This window comes from Rhea pennata, chromosome 9 (assembly GCF_028389875.1).
Source record: "Rhea pennata isolate bPtePen1 chromosome 9, bPtePen1.pri, whole genome shotgun sequence".
Taxonomy (NCBI): domain Eukaryota; kingdom Metazoa; phylum Chordata; class Aves; order Rheiformes; family Rheidae; genus Rhea; species Rhea pennata.
Genome location: NC_084671.1, coordinates 752,501 through 766,213, shown reverse-complemented (window position 1 = coordinate 766,213; position 13,713 = coordinate 752,501). Strand labels below are relative to the sequence as shown.

General features: G+C 39.9%; 1 protein-coding gene across 2 annotated transcripts in view; it reads right to left on the bottom strand.

Annotated features, from left to right (window-relative positions):
- Positions 1–13,713, bottom strand: part of MED12L (mediator complex subunit 12L) — a 157,155-nt gene that overhangs the window by 30,287 nt on the left and 113,155 nt on the right. For both annotated transcript variants that reach the window (XM_062582263.1, XM_062582264.1), the window contains exons 21-25: positions 11,784–12,011; positions 9,456–9,597; positions 8,485–8,605; positions 7,586–7,687; positions 5,977–6,090 (exon numbers count right to left, since the gene is read on the bottom strand). In XM_062582263.1, the coding sequence (XP_062438247.1) occupies positions 5,977–6,090; positions 7,586–7,687; positions 8,485–8,605; positions 9,456–9,597; positions 11,784–12,011 (707 nt within the window). The remainder of the gene's footprint in view (positions 1–5,976; positions 6,091–7,585; positions 7,688–8,484; positions 8,606–9,455; positions 9,598–11,783; positions 12,012–13,713) is intronic.

The window sequence follows — 13,713 nt, the reverse complement described above, 5'->3', positions numbered from 1 at the left end:
CATTCAAGAAGACAGCACTAACTGGCTATCTGAAAATCACCATGTCCAAAATGTTATTCATTTGCTTCATTTTGCATTAGGTCTTTGAAATAGATGTTTCATAAGTGGAAAAAAATTTATATAAATCAAACACAAATAAAGCCACTTCATACTCCACAGGAAAGAGTCTGTGAGTGCATGAAATTGCTTTGGTTGATAAGGAAGAATTGGGTTACTCAACCTTCTTAGGTGTCCTTTTTCCAAGTCATCTCACTTACTCTGATTTATTAACACTCCATAGATCAAGAGACAAGTTTTGTCTGGCGTTCCCCGTAGCCCACCTTACTGTGAACTTCCTGACAAGATTTATTTTCCTGAAAATGGAGAAGGGCAGTGCACGCTGAGGGAGTCCTGGCAGAGAGGGCAAACACTAAATAACCTATTCTTTCTGTAAGTCGTCAGCATGACTCCAGAAAAATTATCTAGCTGAAACAAACCTTGGGGAATATAGAAGCAAAGAAAAATACTTGGGACAAGATGTAAAAACAGACATGGAACAACTTACATTAAAACAGATGCTAAACATGTCTAAGAGTTTGAAACCTTGGACAAAGAACAAATGCAACTACCACACAGGAAAATAAGTCCAAAACTGCTGAACACAAAACATTAGGCTACATTAGCCTGCTTTATGTGCCATGTGCTCCTGTACACTGCAGGACAGCCTCACAGACTCTAAGGTATTATGTTCAGCAGAAGCTGTTACAGATCTTAACTGAATCACCACATATGATAGCCAACCCTTTTAAAATCGCAGTTTACTATCAGCATCAACAGCTAACATGGTATGACAAGGCTAAATACTTTGCTACAGCCACATGAAATATCATATGCTTAGACACACACTCATGCACTCACCACGCTGTCGCATCTGGTTATACATATGCAAGGCTATCTTGCTAAGATCTGCAACTACAAGAAAGATATTTCAAACTACTGCAACAAGGAGAGTGACGAGGTAAGCATGTCTTTTAGCAGCTGTGGCCATGTCTATGGCTTACTGCCCTTTTACATAGAGTGCCCAGAACACCATGGTGTACTGAGTCAGATCCTCTGATGCATTCAGTCCTTCCATCATTATTATTTCTGCGTTCCCTGGCAGTGTATTACCCCAGATGAAAAAAAAAAGAAGTTTTAGAAAAAAATTACTACTAAGAAAACCAGTTTCACCAGCCAAATTCCCATCCACCCTCACCTCAGCTTGTGTTACCTTAGATTTGCTCCTAAATTAATGTCATCCGATCCTTTTGTAACAAGATCTAAGTTGTATTTAACAATTATCAAAACTAGACACCTGATCTATTGAGACAGACTGATCTACAACTGGATGCTGCTGTCTGGTGATGGAGAGGGCTGTGACCTGACAGTGTACATTTTACCCACTGAGCTGGACAATGCCCTGCTTCAGTGAGACCCCCAAGCTCACCTGAATCTCTACTGTGGCAAATACACTCCCCTCCAAACTCACTGGGGCAACTCATTGCAGCACAAAGAATTAACTCTTAACAGAAAAAAAGGGAAAGGGGAAAAAAAAACATACAAACAAACAGAAAAAATAAAATCCCAAAACAGTGTTGTCATTTGTGAGACTCCCTGAAAGTCCAGGACGCTGGCACAGAGCGCACAGCCCACATATCACATGATTCTGCGAGTCACAGAATATAAAAGTACAACAATTCAAGTAATTCATTCTTGCATTGATAGGATCAATGTTGAGACACACATTTTCAATTACGTCAATAGCAAAAAAAAAGAAAGAAAAAAAATGCATTCTGATAACTGAAAGTAATTATAATCTCTATAGTCCCCCCAAACCAAACAAATCTAAAGAAAACTCTCTATATCACTGAATCAACAAATCCAAATAAGAATCCAAAGCCTGGCACATTTTCATTCAAAAAAAAATCCCAGGAAACAAACCAACAAACTTGTGTGCTAGATGTTCATGAACAGATGGCACAGCAAACATAACCTCCTTACATTCAAGCATATTATCCAGTAAGCACAGTTGTATCAGGCCCAAAATCTGCACAAAGGACAAACAGGAAGGACTTGACAGGCAAACAATAGGATGTAGAGATCTATATTAACCCATCAGTTAAGCTAAAGCCATCCCAAAATCACAGAATGGTTGGGGTTGGAAGGGACCCCTGGAGATCATCTAGTCCAATCCCCCTGCTCAACCAGGGGCACCTAGAGCATGTTGCACAGAATTGCATCCAGGTAGGTTTTGAATATCTCCAGAGAAGGAGACCACACAACCTCCCTGGGCAACCTGTTTTCCTGTGCTCAGTCACCCTCACAGGGAAGAAGTTTTTCCTCATATTCAGGTGGAACTTCCTGTGTTTCAATTTGTGCCCACTGCCTCTTGTCCTGCTGCTGGGCACCACTGAAAAGAGTTTGGCCCTATCCTCTTGACACCCTCCCTTCAGATATTTGTGGACACTGATCAGATACCCACTCAGGCTTCTGTTCCCCAGCCTAAACAGGCCCAGCTCTTGCAGCCATTCCTCAGAGGGCAGGTGCTCCAGCCCTCTGATCATCTTCGCAGCCCTACGCTGGACTCTCTCCAGTAGCTCCATGTCTCTCTGGTACTAGACTCCAGTACTCAATATGAGGCCTCACCAGGGCTGAGGGGCAGGATCACCTCCCTCCACCTGCTGGCAACAGTCTGCCTAATGCACCCCAGGAGACCATTGGCCTTCCTGGCCACAAGGGCACATTGCTGGCTCATGGTCAATCTGTTGTCCACCAGCACTCCCAGGACCTACTCCACAGAGTTGCTTTCCAGAAGGTCAGTCCCCAGCTTGTACTGGTGCATGGAGTTATTCCTCCCTAGGTGCAGCACCCTGCACTTGCCTTTGTTGAACCTCATGAGGTTCCTCTCCGCCCAAGTCTCCAGCCTGCCCAGGTCTCTCTGAATGGCAGTACAGCCCTCGGGTGGATCAGCCACTCCTCCCAGTTTGGTGTCATCAGCAGACTTGCTGAGGAGGCACTCCGTCCCCTCATCCAGGACACTGATGAATAGGATAAACAACGTTGGCCCCAGTACTGACCCCTGCGGGACACCACTAGTCACAGGCCTCCAACTAGACTTTGTGCCACTGATCACAACCCTCTCAGCTCTGCCCTTCAGCCAGTTCTCAATCCACCTCACTGTCCACTCATCTAACCCACACTTCCTGAGCTTGCCCAGGAGGATGTTATGGGAGACAATGTTGAAAGCCTTGCTGAAGTCAAGGTAGACAACATCCACTGCTCTCCTCTCATCTACCCAACCAGTGAACTCCATCATAGAAGACTATCAGATTGGTGAAGCATTATTTCCCCTTGGTGAATCCATACTCACTACTGCTGACTACTCCTGAACACCTTTTTTTTCTTCCACATGCTTAGAGATGTCATCCAGGATAAGCTGTTCCATAACTTTTCCAGGGATGGAGGTGAGGCTGACTGGCCTGTTGTAGTTTCCTGGATCCTGCTGCTTGCCCTTTTCGAAGACTGGAGTGACACTGACTTTCTTCCAGTCCTCAGGCACCTCTCCTGTTCTCACGACCTTTCGAAGATGATGGAGAGCAGCCTAGCAATAACACCTGCCAGCTCCCTCATCACTAATGGATGCATCCCATTGGGGCCCATGGATTTGCGGGTATGAAATTTGCCTAAATGATCTCTAATCCTAACTTCTCCAACCAGGGGAAGTCTTCCATTCTCCAGACTTTCTCCTTTCTCTCCAGGCTCTGGGATTCCTGAGGGCTGGCCTGAGCAGTAAAGACTGAAGCAAAGAAGGCATTCAGTAACTCCACCTTCTCTGTATCCTTTGTCACCAGGCTCTTCCCTCCCCTCCCCCCAATTTAGCAGCAGGCCCGCATTTTCCCTAGTTTTCCTTTTGCTACTAATGTCTTTGAAGAAGCCTTTCTTGTTTGTGACAACCCTTGCGAGATTTAATTCCAAATGGGCCTTAGCCTTCCTCGTCACATCTCTGCATACTCTGAGAATGTTCCTATATTCCTCCCAAGTGGCCTGTCCTTTCTTCCACATTCTGTATACTTCCTTCTTCTGTCTGAGTTTTGCCAGGAGCTCCTTGCTCATCCATGCAGGTATCCAGCCTCCTTCGCTCAACTTCTTACTTACAGGGATACGCAGATCGCAAGCCTGGAGGAAGTGATGCTTGAATATTAACCAGCTCTCTTGGACCCTTCCTTCCTTCTAGGGCCCTAACCCATGGGATTCCTCCAAGTAGGTTCCTTAAGAGGACAAAATTTGCTCTCCTGAAGTCCAGAATTGCAATTCTACTTATTGCCCTGCTTCCTCCTTGTAAGATTCTGAACTCTACCAACTCATGCTCACTGCAGCCAAGGCTGCCCCCAGCCTTCGCATCTCCAACCAGTCCTTCTTTGTTTGTTAGTACAAGGTCCAGCAGCACACCTCCCCTCATTGCCTTCTCCACTACCTGTGTCAAAAAGTTACCACCAGTGCTCTGCAGGAACCTCCTGGACTATTTGTGCCTAGCTGTGTTGTCTTTCCAGGTATCAAGGTGGCTGAAGTCCCTCATGAGAACCAGGACCTGTGATCATGAGGTTACTTCTAGCTGTTGGTAGGAGGTCTCATAGACTTCCGTTTCCTGATCAGGTGGCCTGAAGTAAACACTCACTGCAGTGTCAATCATGTTAGCTTGCCCTTTAATCCTTACCCATAAGCTCTCAACTCACTCTTCATCCACTCCTAGGCAGAGCTCGATACACTTTAAGTTTATGAAGAGAGTTCTTATACTCAAGAGCAGTTCACTGTGCAGCAACATCTTTCACTGTAGGTAGAGATTATTTTTTCTAAAACACATTTCTACTCAAAGCTTCTTCAGGGTACATTTGCAATAGCTATCATGTATCTGATGCTTTTCTTCAATAAATAAAGTACAAATTTTAAATACCTAATGTAGGATGGCAACAAGAGACATCTTCCAAATACAACATTTTAGGCACAGGAGGAGCTATGCAGCAGTGATAAAAGCTTACGTTCAGATCTTCCTTTGTGTCACTTGCCCTGTACAAGCACCCAAATAACATATCTGCACAGGGATGGAACAGAAAATGCCCACATTATACACCACTAATGAAGGTAAGCAGCAATGCCAGTATTCTGAATAGCAAGAACCTAGATAATGGCCATAAATGTGTTTTAAGCTCACTCTCAAATCCACAGCCAACCCCACCTAGCTACACCCTTCACTACTTCTCTGATATGGCTACCTCACTTAGGACCACATGGGTTTTTGAGATATATGCCCACAAAGGATACAACAATGGTACTCTAACCAGATGTATACCTCTATAAGTTTGCCCACACCTTGAAGACTTTGCTCGTTTAACTGGACAATTACTTAACTCCAAAACACATCACCCATAGTTCACACCACCTCCAACAGAATTAAGTCTAAACAAGAATTTGAGACAGTTATTTGTTCAACACAAACAGAAAAATACCAAACTCCTTGTTCTTGGAGAGTTGCTTAGCAGTGATTCTTTCATAACTTCCATAACCACATGCATGTTTTGTGGTAAAACATTGAAATACGTGGAGCAAATGATTTGAGACAATATCTCATTTATATATGTAAAAGAGACCCACCCGAGTTTGAAATGTACTGAGACTTGGGGCGGGCGGGGGAGGGGGGAATCAAATTGAAAAAGGTCACATTTGCTTAAAGGCGCATCAGCAGGGGCTGACTCACCAGAGAAAATCCCTGTCTCTTGATCTATGGGGGAAAAATGTTACCCATTTGTGCTACAAAAGCATATGAAGCATCCACAATTTTCTCCTGTCACTTGGGTTTTTCTTTCCCAGAAGCCTTCTCAGGAAAGTGAACTAGCATTGCATTCTACCCCAGCACTAGAGGGAAAAGCTTTACATATTATGTGTAATTCTGCATAATCTCACCAAGCATCAAAATTGCTTTTAAGACTGCAAACACAGCTCCCACTTCAATACTATTGTGAGCAGCAGCCAAAAGGTGACGATCACACGAAGAACGAATTCCAGGAAATGAGTTCCCTAAAGAAAGAAGAGAAACACTTCATAGAAAAGGTTAGTCTTCACCATATACAATTTCCTTTGTGCAAAACCCTTTTAATCTAAAATACCTACTGAATTGCAAGAACTGAATGAAGAATTGAATGCTCACATTGAAACTGAAGACCAATTGGTAAACCATTAAAAAAAAATCACCTGGGATACATGGTTATGATGTACTAACATCAAAAAAAGCTATAATCTTTACATCAAATAAACCACCTATCATTTCACTGTGTCTACATAAGTAGTGAATTTAACCACAGTAACATACCGAAAGCTGTTTTACTTTTGACTTCACAGATTTGGGAAATGACTTCCTCACCTCCATACAACAGTTTTCGTAACAAATGAGGCAAAATAAATTAATATGAATGCTGGTTGTACAGTTAAACCTAATCCTGCTGTTTAGAAGCAGACTGTAAAGGAATTCAGTGAGTGCTTTTTCTAACTTTAAGGAGAAGAGATAGATTCAAATACAGGGAAAGGAAGGATGAATCTACTGCCTTTTTGCCATGCTTAACTGAACCATGGATAATAAGAGTCTATAACATGGTCACATTTTGTTTGATTTGTACTCTTTGGTAAAGCATAAACATGATTTTTTCCTATCCATTCATCCTTTTTTATTTTAAGGGAAGCTTGGGTCCACATAACACTTCTGCTACTCAAAATATTCTTCACATCTCTGATTAAATCTGTCTGAGTGTGTGACAGACTATCATTTATATCTGGTCAAAAAAGAAACTAATATTATTTCTAGACAGAATAAACTGAAACAACTTATATTTCAAACTTCCAAGGAATAATCACTTTTAATTTGTTTTTCCCAGAGAAATAGTCTTGTCATCAAGTTTGCTGAAATAACTTGTGCTCTAACTTCTAAGTATTTCCAGGGTTATTTTCTTTTACTTGGTAGGTGCTGAGTCTTGCAGTTTTCCTTCCTCTTTGGGTCTGTGGCAAAAACACATAGGTCAGACCACAAAATATTCAAATTAAAAAGGAAAGAGGACTGGGTTAGCATATCTTGACAATTAAGTTCCTCATGTTTCTTCTATTGGACTAGATGTTTTATTGTGCCTTATTTAGAATCACATTTGATTTCAACCTACAGGCAAAGCTACCAAACCGCAGAATATGTTATTAGTTTATAAATTACTGTGAGATGATCCACCACAAGAATTATCATTGCCCTGGACAGTACTTAGCATGACAGAAGATGTAGACCTCCTATGCCAATAGTAGTACCGGCAGAGAAATAATATTACTGGGTCCCAGACTCAGATGATTGTTTCAATAAAATTCCTAAACAAAAAGAACTATGAGAACGTTCTAATTTTTTTTAAATAGCTCTGATTTTAAACAGACTATCATTTTTAATTGCACTACAGAGATTTTCACATGTGAAATCTGAAGCCATTGAAAAACATCTAGGTCTGCTTTCTGAAATGAAAGGACTCTATAGCAGTCAACTTACCTGATCCCTGGGGAAAGAGGAAGATTTGGGGTGTTCTAAAGAGGTGAAGGAGGAGCCGACAGGTCATCCTCGCCCCAGGTTCAGCATCCGGATCTCCACAGGCTACAGAAGATGGGACATGGACATAAGGCATCTGCTCTGGACCTTACAAGTCACACTGAACCTGCTGGGAGGCCCAGAAAAAGCTTCTTTTTCCTAGTCCCATTTTAAGTGCAAATACAGTAATTTCATCAACAGGAATCAGCATTTATGCACTGAGTCATTACAAAATAAAAAAAAATATGAATTTTGGTAAGCAAGAGACTTAATCAATGACAGAAAAGAATACATGGATGAACCGGCTTTGGACAGTCAAAGCTGAAAGAAGAAACACAAATCTAGTCAGAAGGTGAAAAGAAAGGCATGATGTGGCCAAAGACCACCACAGCTATTGTACTCCAGGCTAGAGGCAAAGACAATGACATCAGAGAAAAAATGCCAATATCAAGTGGATTGATGCAAGAAGGAAAGAAGACACAGACAAACACTGTAGGCTGCAGAAACTAAAAGGAAAGGGCAAAATTCTGGTATGTTCCAAAGTACAAGCTGAATAGATTAGGTAGTAATTCGAGCATACAGCACAGAGTAGCAAAGAGTCACTAGAATAAGGTGAGGCTGCATAACAGGAAGGGGTCAATATACTGTCAGCAGCTCTGACGCCATTTATCAAGCATGGCTTCTCTGACCTAACCTGGTATTGCTCCTTTTGCAAACGGCTGTGGAATATATGCTGCAATGCACAACAGGTGGCATTCCGAACAGAAAAGCTGTTTCGGAATACTCTACTTACTCAATCAATGGACACTTCCTAAAAAGTGTTAAGTTTTCTATTTTAAGTTTTTCTCTTGGTATTTTCTTACCAGCTGCAAGAAGAGAAGGCAGCGCAACGTGCTGAACTACATCTTCCAGAGAAAAGCACTGCCGTGCAATCAGTATGGCAATGAAAGTGGCCAGGGAATCATGGAATGAAAGGTCACTCACCTTGAAAGAAAAACATTAGTTGAATGTTTCACATGACAGTGAACACCTCCATTGCTGAGATTATTAAGGAATCAACAATAAACTTTTTACACAGAAGAATTTGTCTCTATATTTTAATGCATTTCCAATCTTTTTATGACAAATGCTGATAGATGTGTATTAAAATTAAATTAAGAGCTATTTCAAATACAATTAATTCCACAATAAATACTAGTCTTATAGAAAACTGACATAATATTATTTTATAAAAACTAGTAACATCAATAATCATTCCTTAGCTTCATGACATAACAAAAATACCTCCTCAATGTACATAGCTTCAAACTGTTTCTAAAGGTATGCATGTTCAAACTACAGACAAATATATTGGATCAGACACTGAATAACAGAAGTCACTGTAATTCTGCTGACTTCAACAGGACTATGGTAATTCACAGCAAACAAGGAAGAAACAGTGAAGTGTACCATCACCACTAAAATTTAGACAACCAACACCAGAACAAGGTCTTAAAAATAAGGACAATTACTACTCTAAAATGGTGACAGATATGTAAATATACTCAAATTCCTGCTTCTTTCAAAGAGCATCTCTTAATTCCATAACATAGTAAGAAAAAAGATATTGTTGACAAAGAGACATCTCTAAACATTGCCCAAGTTTTACATACATAACAAAGATGTAGGAGAGAACAAAATCAACCAGGAATCTCAAGAAAGCTTCGAAAGCTCAAACACATAGAGGTCTAAATTCTTGCTCACTATTATGTATTGAAGGATACCTTACTATACACCTCTAAGTGTACCCTAGGAAAATAAATTTAACAGGTATGTTAGAAAATATTGAACTTACATCCACACTACAGAGCAGATCATTGAAACCCCAGACATGATTTGAAGAGCAGCAAAGAGCTTTTACAACCCCTAACCACTCTGAGCTCAGCACCGTGCAGCATGCTGTCAGCTCTGCACAAAGGTTTGCTATGTCGTTAATTCTAGAAGAGAAGAAAAAACTTGAGAAGCAAGGTATTTATAAACAATGAATACTAAGCTCAAAGCAGATCTGTACTTGACACACAGAATGGATGGCTCCTCACATAACTTTGGGTTATGTCCAAACGCGATTATGCTACATGCACTTATAATCTAGTGTTCCACAGTTGTGGACAACCACAGCGTATCAAAAAAGCAGTATGTGACTTGTACCCTATAACTAGTATGAGTATAATCTACATTGACATAGGCCTTTATCTGGTCTATGCTCTACCTAACGTAACCTGTATCTGTACCAGCTTCCTTATGTTTGCTAAGCTGCCATGGGAGAGGAACAAGAAGATCGGACTGTTGTCTGCAGCCCACTGCAACAGATGCTTTCCTCTCCTCTGCAATAGCATGCTCTGACCTTTCGATAGTGATGATATGCAAAGAGTAGCTCCATCCTCTTTCATTCAAAAACATCACAAGAAAGTTTTTTGTCCAGTGCATCACTCCCAAATGCCTAACTCGGCAGTGAAAGTCTACTAGTTTTTCACTGTAAAGAATGTCCCCTCCTATTGCTACTCTAAAACAGGTCTATATTACTATAAAATAGTGCTACGGTTTTAGAAGGAAGGAGACACACACAAAAACCAATGACATTGATGCATTTTACTTGATAGATTAACGTGTGATTCACTGTATGATTCAGAGTTACATAACATTTAAAAAATTAGAACATGGCTGATTCATCCCAGTGCAAGTTATTTTCTCTCTGTACCACAGGGAAACTTGTTTGGTCACATTTGCATGTTCCTCTCTACTGGCTAAAGAATCATTTCCTTTCAGCTACTCTACTTCGCCAGTGATGCCTCAAGTTTCCTAGACTGCTTCAAGATGGATGGAAGGTTAAAATGATACACCACCACCACACACTTTGTGGAGCTGTCAATTAGAAAAGAACAACAAAAAAGAAATCCACAATTTTCCCTGGCTTTATGATTTGTTAGTAACCTTAAGGATTGTCAACTACCACTGAATATAGAGCTGACTATCAAGATATAGTATTTCTTAATAAAAATTAGGTCAGAACACCAAATTTTGGCAACACTAACTGTGTAAGAGGAATAAAGGTTTTAGGGGCAGGGGCAGAGTCTAGCCCAAAAACTAGAGTCCATTTATTCCTGCATATAGAGTTTGCGGAAGGCAAAATTAAGATAAAACAGCTTCAGCACTCCAATGTCATCATGTGCATAAGGTAGCAGTATGTTTACTCATGGATGCACAGTAAGAGAAGGAAGCAACTGAGAGAAGAAAACTATGAAGAAAACTATGAAGAAAACTATGAAGAAAACTAAACTATGAAAATGTACTGACAGCATGAATCTCAGACACCAAGTTTTTCACTATACTTCTTTTCAGTTCCTTGCATTAATCTAAAAAGATCCAACACAAATTCAATCCAAGTATCATGTTGGATCAGACCAAAGCTCCATCTTATTGTGACAGTAGCCAACACTTGCTGCTATCAAAAATACCTCAGACAAGCACAGTAAAATAGTGTTGGAAAATCTCTCTGAAGTGCAGATCTTAGTCTAAACTCTAATCATTAGAGGTCTGCTTGAATGGTGTAGCATAAGCTCCTTTAAAAATACAACTGATGGCTCTTAAAACACCAGTAACTTTTATCTAAAAAATACTTGATATTTTTTCCAAAATCTTTTTGAAAAATCTGCATATTATCTATAAACTCCATAATGAATACATGAAATTATACATTTAATAAATTAAACTCTAATTACACCAGAAAAAGGAACTGACCTAATGCAAAATATTCCTTGGATTACAGAATACTAATGGGCAAAGATTGTGCTGAGGAAACAATCCAGCACCAGAATCATTGAAAAGGAAAGCACCAAAACATCTTTTGCAAGAAAGCTGTTACTGAGCTGCTCTATTTGAAATAAATACCGTAATTGCTGATATGAAAGGTGTACTATGGATCTTCACAGTAAGTACTCTCTACTTACTATTCCCTTTTGGTAAATTCTGCAGATTGATTTAATGAATGTAAGTAAAGGAAAACTTACTGAAAAAAAAGTGCAGCAACTAGAAAGAGCAAATTTGCAAATGAAAACAATAAAAAACCACAAAACAAAAGGTGAAAGGAAACCTCACATTCTGATTCCAGAATGGTTTGTCTTACCTTCCTGCATCTTGGTGTCCCATACACACATTCATTAGTGCATTGCAGACAAAGCTGTAGCGATTGGCTGCATTATCGCTCAGGATCTTGCCTAGCATAGAGTAGTTAATGCTGTGAGCAGAAGGATTCTCAATAAAATCCAACATGAACTCTGGGTCCCAAAGTAAATTGGAATTTGAAGGATGAACATTGTTGTATATTGTCTGCTTCACTTTAGAACAGGCACTACTGAGGATGAGAAAAAAGAGAGTAAGCAAAATATTTTGCAGAAATACTGTTGAACATACCACATGTGTTAGAAAATACTAGTTTGATTACCATTCTGTATGTAGTTTCAATCTCATTTTTGGTAAGGAGCATCTAACAGGAAATATGTATGACACATTAATTTCACTCAAGTTTTCTTCCAAATAAAGTCAAGATCTCAAATCACTTCTAAGACACTTACTGACATCCTGAGCAGCTGGAAAATTCTCTACGTATTTGTTCCTTTATAACAATAACTTCCAAGGGCATCATATGCCTTTCCAGTGACTTACAACAGAGCCTATCACTACTCACCTTCATTATGTTTTATGATATGTAGTCATCTGGAATGGTAGTAAGAAAATTAAATAAGGAAAATGTCAGAATTCCATTTAAATTAAAAGCTTTACACCTGGTAAAAATCTGACAAAACAACTTCTTGAAAGATGAAACCAGTAAACAGAGAAAAAATATATAAAGATCATTCACAATAATCCAAAAGATCAAAAAATGCTCCAGGCTAGTAATGCTTGTATGTCAATTGGCTTTCTTTGTGGGGAGAGGATGGGGAGGAAGCTGTCAGTGAAGAACACAAATTTCACACATATATTTAAGGATGTGTTCTAAGTAGCATTTGTCTTAGGTGTTAGGTTTCCCACCACAGCTGGGAACTGCATTCACAGGGACTAACTTTATTAGTCATCCTATCTAAGAAGATTTCCTCATTCTTAAAGGAAAAAAAAAACACACAAAAAAATCCAAGTAACTTAAATTTAAAATAAATGAGACTTTTGGAATTTTTGAAAACTACATTAGAAACAGAGCAAGATGACACAGGAAACATGGTGCCACCTGAAACTTATCTTTCAGCTTAGGAAGGGGTGTGACATGCCAGCTGAAGACCCGACACTGGGACTGAGGAAGGGGTCCTCCAGGATGCTTTCCCTTTGGAGAAAAGAACCAAGTCCCTACGCAAGTCTCATTCCTTACTAAGATGTTAAAGTTCAGGTGGAAGAGATTGTTAGAAGGATTTTTAATCTACAAGAAGGGCAATGCCTGACGCTAACCCCTTCCTGTATCAGTCAGCATAAAATCCATCTTAGATCCTGATTAGCAAAGAAAGAAAACCAATCCAATGGAAAACAAATAACCTAAACCTCACATATGAGGCACTTTAAATGACCTTTCAGGCCCCCATTTCCTGGGCACACACATCCTTACCATTGATCAGTTATGAAGAGTCACGCAGAAAATGGCTCCTAAGAAACAAGACTCCCATAGTATGCATGCAACACAAATCCACAGACAGGCATTTATATTTTCAAGAGTATGTAGAACCCCAAATCCCTTTGACTTCCAAAGGCTTCTCCTGCTTCAGAACATTTTTTGAGAAAGACACACTACAGTAAATAATAAGCTTGTCACGATGTAAGTCTCCAGCACAGTCTATGCTATGGGCAAGGAAATTCTGACACAGCTGCAAGGATGCTGTCGTAGCATTTGCCCTCTACTTGTTCCATGGGTTTAAAATAAACATCTTCATAGCCCTACATTGGATTAAGAATTGTTCTTGTAGGGTAATATTAATAAAGCTGTTTTGTTATTTTCTCTTGTATTATTGAGTTTTAGATTTTAGAGACTACTTTTAAGTGGAAGAACGAACATCTAGTTAAGACATTTTTAT